This window comes from Zalophus californianus, chromosome 4, assembly GCF_009762305.2.
Source record: "Zalophus californianus isolate mZalCal1 chromosome 4, mZalCal1.pri.v2, whole genome shotgun sequence".
Classification (NCBI taxonomy): Eukaryota; Metazoa; Chordata; class Mammalia; order Carnivora; family Otariidae; genus Zalophus; species Zalophus californianus.
The window spans coordinates 41,562,893-41,576,780 of NC_045598.1; the positions used below are offsets into that span (position 1 = coordinate 41,562,893).

General features: G+C 41.5%; 2 protein-coding genes across 4 annotated transcripts in view; both read right to left on the reverse strand.

Moving 5' to 3' along the window:
* TXNDC12 (thioredoxin domain containing 12) overlaps nt 1-13,888 on the reverse strand; it is a 31,190-nt gene that overhangs the window by 1,295 nt on the left and 16,007 nt on the right. For 2 of the 3 annotated variants that reach the window (XM_027598505.2, XM_027598515.2), the window contains exons 2-6: nt 11,801-11,861; nt 5,403-5,455; nt 4,519-4,592; nt 2,279-2,348; nt 1,484-1,567 (exon numbers count right to left, since the gene is read on the reverse strand). In XM_027598505.2, coding sequence (XP_027454306.2) covers nt 1,484-1,567; nt 2,279-2,348; nt 4,519-4,592; nt 5,403-5,455; nt 11,801-11,861 — 342 coding nt within the window. Of the gene's footprint in view, nt 1-1,483; nt 1,568-2,278; nt 2,349-4,518; nt 4,593-5,402; nt 5,456-7,356; nt 7,485-11,800; nt 11,862-13,888 lie in introns of those variants that run through there. The other variant, XM_027598526.2, reaches the window with a different exon arrangement.
* On the reverse strand, nt 8,257-9,495 carry KTI12 (KTI12 chromatin associated homolog). Its single transcript, XM_027598493.2, has one exon. It carries the CDS (start codon nt 9,456-9,458, stop codon nt 8,400-8,402), a length of 1,059 nt encoding a protein of 352 aa, XP_027454294.2. The 5' UTR covers nt 9,459-9,495; the 3' UTR covers nt 8,257-8,399.

Genomic DNA, 13,888 nt, shown 5'->3' on the forward strand with positions numbered 1-13,888 from the left:
TTTCCTGGGGAAGTTACAGGAGCGCATGTGCTCAGAGGGGGTATGGTCTTCAATGAAGGAGGCAGTCATTTCTAGCATCAACTATACCAAGAAGCAACCAAGTTCTCAGTCAAAAAAAAGAGCTGAACTATCTCAGGATAGCTCTCTTGTCGACTCAGCGTTGAGGGCAGCTGTTTTGGGACAGGCTCTTTATAGAGTGACAGGCCAGGAGCTGGGTTGAGCCAGAGCCTGTAAATCTCAGAAAGCAAGCCTATAACCTCATAAGAGCCAGGTGGTAGAGTTTGTTATTTCCCTTTTGCTGGGCCTAAGCCTTTAGTAAAGCCAGGCTTGATGTTCCAGTTTCGTGTCAGCTGAGCCATGAGGGATCCAGGCAAGGGTCTTGTGTCCACATTTGGACTAATGTGTTAAAAGATGATGTCAATGGCAAGTTGGATGAAACTCTGAAGGGAAGGGGGATCTCTAGGGTCAAGAGTTGGGGACCTAAAATCTAGCTGCCCTTCCCATGTGGGAAATTTCCCTCTAACACCAGCCTCCGGTGATCTGCATTTGGGTAAGGAAGATGATATTCTCCTTACCCATGGGAAGGAGATAACCTCTCCATATCTCTCTCCTCTCCCTATTCTGAGAAATAAGAGTTCCAAGGACTCAGAACTTAAAGTGAGCAACAACCTGGCAGCACGGCAATGCAGGACACATGGCAACTTAGCAAACAACCCCCTCTTATAGATGACAGGAGGAACTTTGGAAGGAAAACAGGGACAGTACTTAGCATGAATTCCAACCCCTGCTTCTAGAATGACTGTGCTCAAGGATGAGAACAAGAAGGCCTGACATGATTTCAACCTTCCTTCACCGGTTTGTGCTGATGCTATTCTCTCTGCCTGGAACATGCTTTTTGCATTCTTCTGCTGGCTAGATCTCATTCTTCAGGATTCAGTCCAGTCCCTATGTCTTCCAGCAAGCCTGCCGTACTCTCCACATTGGGCTACACTCCCCACCCTTGCTTCCATAGCTTGAAATGTCCTCATATCTGTTCATAGAGACAAATTTTTATCCTTCTAGGTCCAGTTAAAGCTTACTATTGATGAAACCTTTTAGACTTGATCACCTAATGGCATTCCCTCTCCTCTGAATTCTTATAGGAAGAGTAGCATTAGCACAGTGGGAAAAAAGTCAAGTTCTGGACTGAAATTCTGGCTCTGCCACTTAATTTTGAGACCATAGGCAAGTGACTATCTCCATGAGCTTCAGTTCTTCAATTTCCCTTGGTTCATTTCATTCATTACATTCACATTGTAAGCAGCTAGGGAAGGGGCTCAGTCTCATCTTTCTCCTATATTTTACACAGGTTCTAGCCAAAAGCTAGTCATGTTGGAGATGCTCAGCTAACACACAGCAACGAGTTTCCTCTCATAGACCTTGCATGTGGTTCATCCTAGTTAAATTTAGCAGCAATTCTCCCACTTTCTCAACATAACCATACCTTGTTCAGCACTGATGTAGAAATACTTGTAGCTGGGGTTTCCATTCTCATTGATGATTTCAGGATGCACCTTGCCACTGGGATCTATTGTAGACAAAAATGGCACAAGGATTGCAATAATGATAACAGAAAGGTATTTCAAATTCTCTATAGTACATTAGGCCCTCTAGAAAATGAGACCTGCCTATCTTTGCAGCCCATTATCTCACCACTCTACCCTTTGTGTTTTATGCTGTAATCGCAGTGAATTCCTTGCAGCTCCCTGAACTCAAGTCCCCCATGCCTTGGCATATGCTGTTCTCGCTTCCTGCCATGTTCCCTTTCTTCTTGATGATGGTGGGATCCTACATTTCTATTTGTCTCCCCCACAGAATCCAGCGGAATGCTGAGCAAAGATTAGATTGTCATTAAATTTAACATCTTTTATAAATTGTTTGTGGAAAGACATTTGTCTGGTTACAGTATTCCACTGCCTCAGTTGCACTATGAGGTCAAGGGTAGGAATTGTGGCTTATCTCTGTCCCTGTAGTGCCTAGCACTATGCTTGACATATGACTGATACACAAATGAATAATGGTGATCAGTATTCTGTCACTGCTCACAAAAACAGTTAATGAAAAAAATTTTCCTTCAGACTTGAAGTTCTGGCATTTGGAACTCCCCCACACTTTCTTGAAACTGGCTTTTGTTTGTTTTTGTTTTTAACCATCCTCATATAGCGTCACTAGAGTCAGTACCTTGACTCCTTTATCTCTTTACCACATCACAGATCCCCAGATTAAGATTTCACCTTACCCAGGAAAAGGATTCGCGGAATATAACCCCCATCAGGGCTGAAATCTTCATCCTTGGGCTCCTCTTCATCCTATTAAGTATAAACCTTAAGTCAGATCATGTCCTTTTTCTCTTCAAAACCTTTCAGTGGTGGGGGACTCTCTCTCCCTCTGCCCCTTCACCCTGCTCTGTCTCTGTCTCTCTCTCAAATAAATAAATCTTTTTATTTTAAAGATTTTATTTATTTATTTCAGAGAGAGAGAGAATGAGAGATAGAAAGCACGAGAGGGAAGAGGGTCAGAGGGAGAAGCAGACTCCCCGCTCAGCAGGGAGCCCGATGAGGGACTCAATTCCGGGACTCCAGGACCATGACCTGAGCCGAAGGCAGTCGCTTAACCAACTGAGCCACCCAGGTGCCCTTAAATAAATAAATCTTAAAAACAAAAACAAAAAACCTTTCAGGGGCTTCCCCTCTCATTCAGGGTAAAACCCCAAGTCCCAAGTGGCCTAAGAGGCCCTACATAATCTGCCACCTGGGCACTTCTCTGACTCTATGTCCTACCCTTGTTCAGTCTTTTTCAATGATGCTGACCTGCTTGCTGTTACTGTCCTTAAACAAGCCAGGCAAGCACCTCTCTCAGGACTTTGCACTTGCTCTTACCCTCTGCCAGGACTTACTTCCTCCATTATCCACATGGCTTACTCCCTTTTTTGTTTCAAATCTTTGCTCAAATGTCACCTTCTTTTCTAACCATCTATTTAAAATTGCAAAGTATCCCCTCCACCCTTCATTTTTAGCCATAGCATTTACCACCATCCGACATATTTCGTTTAACTGATTTGTCTGTCTCCCCATATTCATTTTCCCATATGTAATTTCAATGGGGCGGGGGATTTTGTCTGCTTTTCCATCGCTGATTCCCAATACCCACATCCTTGACTTGCACACAGTATTTCTTGAATCAATGAATTAATGAGACTGACATTTTAGCCATAATTATGGAGTTATAGTCCTCCCAGGAGATATGACCACATAGTTAGCTTCCTTTTGAAGAAATGTCTAAATTTGGAGAACGCTCAGTTAAGACATTTCTGTTTCTCTTGAGTGGTGATTCTAACTCAGAAAGTGATGAGAAGTTCTTATGCACAAGAAATCAACAGTAATTTTGTCATTTTTGGTGTGGATCCCATTTCAGGAGTTAAATGGAATTTCTTCAAACTGTAATATAATTTTGCCTTCAGTGAGGTGTGTCAGCATTCAGGCTATCCACTAGTTATATAAGCAATCCTTTACAAACCCTTAGCTGCCTCAACATTTCCCATTAGTGTCCTCAAAAGATCTCCAGTCCTATGTTTAAGTAAATATTACCTTTACAGAAACTTAGGGCTAGAAGTTTCATCATAAAGCATCCAAGCATCCCTTATTTGAAGAGTACACCCTAAAAGGCAGCACAACTAGGTCACAGTATCTACTCTTATCACTTATTAGGCTCTCTGATCTTGACTAAATCACCTAATTCCTTCGGTCCCAAGATGCTCTTTCTGTAAAATGGAGATATAGTCCCGGGGCCAAAAAATCCCTTCGGAGATCTGATATTCTTTTTTTTTTTTTTTTTTTTAAAGATTTTATTTATTTATTTGAGAGAGAGAGAATGAGAGATAGAGAGCACGAGAGGGAAGAGGGTTGGAGGGAGAAGCAGACTCCCCGCCGAGCAGGGAGCCCGACGCGGGACTCGATCCCGGGACTCCAGGATCATGACCTGAGCCGAAGGCAGTCGCCTAACCAACTGAGCCACCCAGGCGCCCTGAGATCTGATATTCTGACTTGAGATTAAAAGACCTATAATCTATGTCAAGTACATAAAGGATATCTAATGAAGAAACAGGAAGACTGTATATACAAGCCCAGCACAGAGAAGGGGCTAAACTGCATCACATTTTGCAGGGATCTTTGTCCTGCATATGTTTTTATACCTTTACTTCATCCATACAATGATGTAAAACATGTCATAATCATAGACTAAAATTGAGGGGACCTTAAAATGTAGGCATCTTACCCAATTTCTACTCTTCTTCCTCTGACAAGTGGAGGCTGGATGGCTTTCTACAGCTGACACAAGGCTTAGTATTAGAGGTCAAGAGGAAAACACTTGTATACAAGAAGCCAGCTCTGCTGAATATGATTTTACACTATTAATGATAATTTTAAAACAGCAAAGACTTAAAATCATAGCAGAAAGGAGAAACTCTCAAAGTCTTACCTCAAGATTCACCATAACAAAATTATGGGAAAGTTCTGAAATTTCTGTAGATTCAGCAAATTTGGGCTTTAAAGCTAGGAGGGGAAAAAGATTTTAGGATAGATGAAAACATCATTGTCATAGCCAAACCCTAATTTGCTGAGTTGCTTCAGATAAATCAAACTTTTTTTTTTTTTTAACTCCTAAGAACCAGAAATTAGGACACCTGAATTCTGGTCATGCTTCTGCCACTTACTCACACAGGTATTATCACTGGAATGACTGACTTCGTTTCTCTGGCTTTTATCCCATTTATAAAATATGGAAAATGGCATACAAATGAAAAAAAATTATTTCTATTTGCTTTCTATAGCCACATTTCAATAATTTCTATTGAAGTAATAGACAAAGACAACAGAGTAACATCACACACATATATATATAAGTACACTAATTACACTAATTTTATACTCCTTTTCCAACTAGGATTCTGCTGAGTGTAGCATACCCAACAAAAGAAAAAAACCTGACTGGGAAGTAGCAAAGTGGCACAGCAGAAAGAATATATGCCACAAATAACCTTGGGTTCTAATTTGGTTCCCACCTCCTCCAGGAAGACTTCCCTAATCACTTCTCATGTCTCTGTATATTTCAGTTTCCTGTATTTACTGTCCATATGACTACTGTAGCACTTAATCCTATACTCTCCCTAACCATATCTCAATTGCTTCACTCTCTAATCCCTTGCATAGGTAACTGCAAACTTCTTGAGAGCAGGGAATCTATGTCATATATTTCTTTGGTATTCCTTAAAGCTATCAGCAGTGCTGGGACAAAGTCTGTGCTAATATTTTTTAAGTGTTAATATTTAAGAACACATTGGAGGTTTGATTATTTGCACTTACCTTTGCAAGCTCCACACCAGGACTTGTGGATAATCACCATCAGAGGCAAGCCACTTAAAAAGAAAACGAAGAAATTACAGTCTAGTAATTCCACTTCTTTTAAGTCTATCCTAATAAAATGACCACCTTATAAAGACAAAGGTTAATGTATAATGATGTTCATGTATGATTTAGACTAAGAAAATTTTTAGGCAACCTAAATATTAAATATAGATTATTGTAATACAATTATTGGTAAGTTCTGACATTCCTGTAAATTCTGCAAATTCGGGTTTTAAAGCTAGGGAGAAAAGACTAGAAGAGAAGAAAACATCAAATTACAGTACTTCTAAATGTTATGGTTATATAACCATTGAAAATGTTAATAGAACTTTTCATTGGTATGTCAAATTAAAAATTAGAATAGGGGCGCTTGGCTGGCTCAGTCAGTAAACCTGTGACTCCTGATTTTGGAGTCATGAGTTCAAGACCTATGTAGGGCAGAGAGCTTACTTTAAAATAAATTTAAAGAACAAATATGGGGTGCCTGCGTGGCTCAGTCAGTTAAGCATCTGCCTTCCGCTTAAGTCATGATCTCAGGTCCTGGGATACAGTCCTTTGTGGTGTTCAGCAGGGAGTGTGTTTCTCTCTCCTCTGCCCTTCTCCCTGTTCGTGTTCTCTAATAAATAAATAAAATCTTTAAAAATAAACAAATAAATCTTTACAACAATCCTAAGGTATATACTATTAATGTTCTCATAAAAGAAAGGAGAAAACGTAGACTAAGACCCTAAGAGATTAAATATTTGACCACATAAAATCTAGGCTCTGCCACTTACTAGCTAATTCATTAATTCTGACTCCAAAACCAATGTTCTTTCTGACCATTACTGTCTACTTCAATTTAGGATGGCAATCCACAACCAATAATCAACTAACTGAATCAGAGAATAGAGGTTGGAAAAGGCCTTAAAGGTTGCCTCGTCCAAGCCTCCATTTCACCCAGGAATTCTATCATATATCATCTAATATATCATATGTAATTATAACACATCCAATATATCTAGTGTAACAAAAGGTGGTCCAGATGGCCTGATGAGCAAGAAACACATCACCAACCAAGGCAGCCCATCCTTTTAATAGCTCTATGCATTACAGAGCAGTTAAGAATGCCTTGCTCCCTCCTCTCCCAAGCAAACTCCTATTTATCCTTCTAGAGCAGAGATCAGCAAAATATAGTCTGTAGACCTGATCCAGCCCACTGCCTGCTTCTGTAGAGCTGTAAAATACAAATGTTTTTTTCATTCCTAAAAAGAAATGAAAGACACATATCAAAACATAATAGCAGTTATCCCTAGTTAATGGGATTGTGGATTTAACTATACTTTTTCTGTACTTTCCAATTTTTCTATAATTAAATGTAATTTTTGTAATCAGGGAGGAAAAAAAATTTTTTTTTTTTTCAAATGATGAGCAACATAATCCACCTGAACCAGTCTTGGCCAGATGAAGCTCTTAAGCTCTCAAGGCTCAAATGCCAACTTGTAGGAGAGTCCTACGTAAGCAGCCATTGGCTTTCTCCATCATCCAACCCCTGTATCATCACACCACCATACACTGTATAAGATGATCACTGCATTTAATACATTGAACTCTATTAATTACCTGTCTCCCTACGACAGACTTGGGAGTTTCATTTTTAAATGGTTGAAAAACAAATCTAAAAAATAGTACCTTGTGATATTAAAATTCAATATAATTCACCTTCCAGTGTAGTTTTATTAAAACACACTCATAGTTGTATACTTATTGTATATGGCTGTCCTTATGATACAATGTGCTACACTTAATAAGCTGCAACAGAGACCTTATGGCCTACAAAGCCTAAAATATTTACTATCTGACCCTTTGATGACCTATGTTCTAGAGTGACAGTTCGAATGTTAACCCCTCTATGAAACCTTCTCAAAATTACCTTCTGTCAACAGTTAGCCATTTCCTCCTCTGGGGTTCCAAAGCATTCTGTCATCATTCTGCAACTGCCAACCCTTTTCATCCCATAATCATGTTTACTTGTCTGTACTTTTCACCAAACTGTTACTTTCTCAAGGGCAAAGACTATCTAATTCATCTCTGAAAATCACAAAGGCTGGCAAGGTAGGTACCCACCATTTGTTTAAGGAAATCAATGGAAAAATGAAAAGAAGCTTAAAGTGACATCTGCCTTGAAATACAAAATGAAGCACTACAGTTAAAGAAGTTGTCATAACTACTCTAGGTTAGACTAAATATCTAGTCTCTTACGAAGCACTATTAAAGTACTATTTTGGTCAAAGGCATAATAGTGATACTCGTGTATCTAAATATTACATTATGTAAATTACATGAATAACATTAAGTTACATTAAGTGAAAAAGATTCCAGCAGACTTTCTTCTTCTAAAAGATTTTATTAGATGAAATAATCTAGTAGTTATGTCTTTCACTTCCACTAAAACCAAAGCTTCCCAAGGCCAGAAACCAGTGGATTTATCTGTGACCCCTGGCCCCAGATAGGGGGGACTAACAAAAAGTAGGCACAGTACTCAAAAAATTGTTTGTGGTATGAACAAAGGGACAGTGCAGATGCAGAACTGGGCCATCTTCAGTTCTTGTTCCTAATTGTTTTAAAACAACTCATCCAGTCTGCTCTCCCACAATTCAGATGGGGGAGATCAACAGTGTGTGATACCCCAAGTAGAACCCAACCTAAACAAACCGTGTCCACCTGAGCACTGTCCCCTGGAGAAATTTGCCAAGATCCTCCAAGCCAGTTCTCCATTTTTTTCTAGTCTCAATTTATGCTGTTAACTCAAGGCCTGGCATACAGGAAAGCATGAGTAAATCAGTCACACACAGCTCTAGTACGACACACCAAAATGCTCTGCAGACCCTGATATTACCCTACCAAGAAAAACAGAGAGCAGTGGAGGTTAGGTGAGGAGCCAAGTCTTCCCCACCCCCCACCCACTCCCTCTGGTTAGTGCAGGCTCTGGCTCAGATACTGCAGAAACATGTTGGCCAGCTGAGGCAGGTTCTCATTGTTGGGATGCATTTTGGTGTAGGAAATAAACTGGCGACGGAGGCGACTGAGTTCTGCCATTGTCAAAGGCCGGGTAAACTGCAGGTGCTCCGTGGTGCCAGGAAGCTTAAGTAAGTCTCCGGGGACCGCGCTCTTCTGCGCTTCCATCAGACCCGCCAACACCTGGCTCGTGACCTGATCCAACTGGTGCAGAAAGCTGCCAGACGCAAGGGGCTGAGACTGTGTAGACTGATGGGGTGGGGGAGCTTGGTTCTCAAACAAGGCAGCCCGTATCTCTGCTAGGGGCAATGGCTCTTCCAAGCCCACCAAGGTGAACAGGGGCCGATCCCAGCGGTTCCGAGAGTCGGGAGCCTCAAAGCGCAGCGTTAGGGCTTCCATAAGTTCTGGAGGATAAAAGGCACTAGACACACGCTTTGCAGATTTATCTGGAGTCACAAAAGCTGGAAGATCTGGCGCCTTGGTTTCCTCCTGCTCCAGTTCCTTAGGTACGTCGGCCTGGGTTCTTCCACTTACTACAAAGTCCACTGTTTGGGGTTCCCTGAGGACACTACTGCCAGCCGCCAGAGGTCTCTCTCTTTCCTCAGTGCGCGGCTTCCAACTCACACTGACGTTCTCGCCTTGGTTGTCTGCCGCATCCGCCACCCGAGGTCCCCAGCTCAGACCGCCCGGCCGTATGCAATATACCAAGCAGAGCGGGGTGCGCGCCGCCCGCGCGAGGCAGTAGAGCTCGTAGCGGAATCCCTTGATGTAGTTAAGCGAGTCGAGAATGACCACATCGTGGCGACTCAAGCGCCGCTCCACCGCGGCTCGCAGAGCCCCGCGCAACGCCTTCTCACGGGCCGAATCGCGGTACACTGTCGCGTCCTCCGTGCCCAGCACCGCCGCGTCATCCACCACGTGCACCGCACGGCCCTCGGCCGCTAGCGCCCCACGGAGCTCCTCCGCGCGCCGGCTCTTGCCGCTATACGGCAGCCCGCAAAACACGACGAGAGGCATCCTTACAGGGCGCGGCCATGTGCATCCGCTAGCGTCAACTTCCGGGGTGTCGACGTCACGGACGCAAACCGGAAGGGCAAACAGCACGGCCAGACCTCTCGACTCTTAAAGGACCTACTGTTGCTATGGAAACACGAGTTCTACTCCAACTAAATCTAGGATCTGTTGTCTCAGAAAGGTGATGGAAACTAGAATGACATCAGTTATTTATGTCAAGTAGGCATCAAAAGAATGTGATCTCCCTGTGGCCAAAGACTATGCCCAACCATTTATAATGGGGCCTTAATGAGCATTAAACATTGCAAAAACAATCAGCACTATATTTAGCATACAAAAAGACCCTTCATAAACGCTAGTTCCCCTTCATACCTTACACCCAGTGACTCTCAGTAACTGTTTACTCAATAGCCATTTCAATCATTAAACGTCTCCAAGACTGGGAATTCTGAAATGAACATCAGTTCCCCCGTAGGAGGTTAAGGGTCTGAATGGGAAAAATCAAGTACCTACAAGCTGAGTAAGATAATACTATAATGGATAGAGTAGGTTGCGATGTAAAAGTAGAGGAGAAAAAAAAACTGCGCCCAAAAATCACTTAAGACTTTAGGAATAGGAACTTAAAAAATAACAAATTTTTCTCCTGGGTAAGGTTGCCTGCTAAAATACAGGATGCCTAGTTAAATTTGAACTTCAGATAAGCAACAAAAAAATGTTTTTAATATGTCTCAGATATTGAATAGGACATATTTAAAATTACTTCTTGTTTACTTGAAATTCAAATTTAACTGGGCATCCTTATTTTTGTTAAATCTGGCAACCCTATTCTACAGAATGTGTGAGACTCAGAGCCATGAAGCTGTAGGATCCATTCTAGCAAAAACAAGCACAATACAGTTGGTCCTTGAAAAACATGGGTTTGGATTGCACAGGTACACTTGTAATGCAGATTTTTTTTTTTTTACAGCACAGTACTATAAATGTATTTTCTTTTCCTTATGATTTTCTTAACATTTTCTTTTCTCTACCTTACTTTGTTGTAAGAATATAGTATGTAATACATATAACATATAAAATATGTGTTAATTGACTGTTTATGTTATCGGTTGGCTTCCAGTCAACAGATTACTGGTGGTTAAGTTTTTTGGGACTCGAAAGTTATACGCAGATTTTGACTAAGCGGGTGGTCAGCACCCCTAAACCCCCAGCACTGTTCAGAAGTCAACTGTAATTTTGTAGTTGCAGAAGTGTGTTTCTGTGCAAGTATGTGTGTATATAAAGTAGATGCACATATATTGGGTCTTTGTGTCTCTCCAGTACAGTATAGTAGAGAATATTCAAGTATTGCCTCTGTTACTTACTAACTGTGTAATCTATTGACAAGTTGTTTAATCATTGTGTGTCTCAATTTCCTCTCTCATAAAATAATTACAACAGTTCTTATTTCACAGGCTGAACCAACCTCATAGGTTATAAGGATTAAATAAATTAATGCATGTAAAGTACTTAGATCAGTGCTTTAGCCTTCCCTCCCCTGCTCTGCCTTTTCTTCCTCCTTTATCAGTTATTTGCATCAGTGCATAGACTAAAACTAACTGAAAGTTAAGACTGTTCAACTTGAGGGGCGCCTGGGTGGCTCAGTCATTGGGCATCTGCCTTTGGCTTGGGTCATGGTCCCAGGGTCCTGGGATCCAGCCCCGTGTTGGGCTCCCTGCTCCGCGGGAAGCCTGCTTCTTCCTCTCCCACTCCCCCTGCTTGTGTTCCCTCTCTCGCTCTCTCTCTAATAAATAAATAAAATCTTAAAAAAAAAAAGACTATTCAACTTGAGACTGTTAGGCAGTATGGTTTACTGGTTGAGTGCAGGCTCTGAAACCAGAATGCCTGGGTTTGAATCTTGGCTCCACTGCTTACTAGCTGTGTGATCTGAAGCAAGTTACTTAACTGCTCTGTGTCTTAGTTTTCTCGTCTCTAAAATGAAGGTAACAGCAGTACCCACCTCAAAAGAGCTGTTGTGAGAATTAAATGAGTTAATTCACATAATTCAGTGTCTGGTGCATAATAAGCATTTAGTAGTAGTAGGAATAGTGGTATTGTTATCATCAGGCAACTACTCAGTTCTGGCTCTGTTTTGGCATATTCCTTCACCTGAAATTAATGTTAAGGTGATGACTGGAAAATGTTTTACCAGTATAAATAACCTATTGAATGTATTTTTTTAAAAAGTAATCTCTAGGCCCAACATGGGGTTGAACTCTCCACACTGAGATCAAGAGTTGCATGCTCTACCTGACGGAGCCAGCCAGGTGCCCCTTCCACCATAAATAAACCAAAACCATATCTTGTACCTGGCAGCTGCTTCCTTCTTCCCATCTTCTAGTGTCCTCCAATGAATGTGATCTCCAAAACCTGGAAGGAAAGAGCCTTATAAACATTTACCCGTGAATAAAGGGCAAAGACCCAAAAAAGAAACATGGCATGTTCACAAGATACGCATAAAAAAGCTTTTGTCTGTCAAGAGCATGGTGTTCAAGTCCCAGCTGCACCACTTTCTAGATGTATGGGACCATGAACAATCCCATACCTTAAACCTCAGTTTTCTTTCATACCTATAAAATAGAGATAACACCACCTAATTCATAGTTTTTAAGGAGATTAAATAATGGCTGTGAATTGCTTTGTAAACTAACACTGAATATGCAAATAATACTATAAGAATGAATGAGAATTTTCCACAGAGTAAACATAAAGTAGGTCATACAAATCATTACTAGTTGGAGACAATACAGCAACATAGGTTTAGGGTCAGAAATACATGGGTATGTGACTCCACTTCCTATGAAATGTGTGAATTTCATAATAGGTATTATTATCTGTACTTAGCGAATTTACTAATATCTACCTTCAAGTATTGGTGTAAAGATTAAATGAGATAATGTATTTAAAGGTACTCTTATTATTCCCCTCACTTCTGCCAAAGTGATCTTTTAAAATCACATCTCTGCCAGGTAAAAACTTTCAGAGGCTTTCCAATTCCCTAAAAAGAAAGGTCAAAATCTGGTAGCAGGATTTACAAAGCCTTTCAGAATATGGCATCTGCCCATCTCCTCAGGCTCACTTTCCAGGCTCTTTCTAAAATCCTATATACAAAACTACTTTCATTTCCTTACACTGGCAGCCTCCTTGGTCCTTTTTTCCACCCTCACTTCCCATTCATTCCTAGAGGGCATCTTTCCTTCTGGTAAATCTTCCCTGACTCCCGGGGCGTCTGGGTGGTTCAGTTAAGCATCCAACTTCAGCTCAGGTCATGATCCCAGGTCTTGGGATTGAGCCCAGGGTCAGGCTCTCTGCTCAGCCCGGAGTCGGCTTCTCCCTCTGACCCTCCCCCTGCTCGCGGGAGCATGTGTGTGCTCTCTCTCCCTCTCTCCTTCTTAAATAAATAAAATATTAAAAAAGAAATCTTCTCTGACTCCCAAAGCACCACCTTCTTGCCCCAGCACAGCACTTCCCAGGCTGAACTGTAAATGTTTATGTGCCTGTCTCCCTCACTCTAAAGGGAATTCCCTAAGGGCTGAGGCCATATCTCTTATTCCTTCCAGTTTCCCCAGCATTGAAGCACTACACATGGCCATAGTAAGTGCTCCATTATATTTATTGAATAAATGAATCTTATTTAGGTCATATCATGTAAATGACTTAATTTTATATCTGGAAAATGTTGAGTGATCATAATAATGCTGTAATTTACTGGTCACCTTATATGTTCTCGTGTACACGTCATCTCACTTAAATTTTGCCTGAACAATAACCCTTTCTTCTTCTTTTTTTTTGTCAGAGAGAGAGAGAAGAGAGAGAGAGAGAAAGCACAAGCAGGGGGAGCGGCAGGCAGAGGGAAAAGCAGGCTCCCCCTGAGCAAGGAGCCCAATGCAGACTTGATCCCAGAAGCCTGGGATCATGACCTGAGCCAAAGGCAGACGCTTAACTGACTGAGCCACCCAGGCGTCCCACAATAACCCTTTCAATATTCCCCTATACTCTGTTTTCTCATCAGTAAAACAGGAATAATAATATGTACATCTCATAAGATTGTTACTGAATATTACATAAGAAATACTATATATGGGGCACCTGGGTGGCTCCGATGGTTAAGTGTCTGCCTTCAGCTAGGGTCATGATCTCCAGGTCCTGGGATCAAGCCCGCATCTGGCTCCCTGCTCAGCGGGGAGCCTGCTTCCCTTCTCTCTCTGCCTCTCCCCACCTGCTTGTACTCTCTGTCTCTCTCTCTCTCTCTCAAATGAATAAATAACATCTTTAAAAAAATGCTATATATATTATCTTAGCACACTGCTCAGCATTTTATAAATGATCAGTACTTAGCAGCTTTGTTATTCTTTACAGCTTGAGACTTCTGAGGCTCAGAGAAGTTACACAACCAG

What these genes read in the sequence shown, in the direction of transcription:
- KTI12 (XM_027598493.2), bottom strand. Translation starts at nt 9,458, where the DNA reads ATGCCTCTCGTCGTGTTTTGCGGGCTGCCGTATAGCGGCAAGAGCCGG.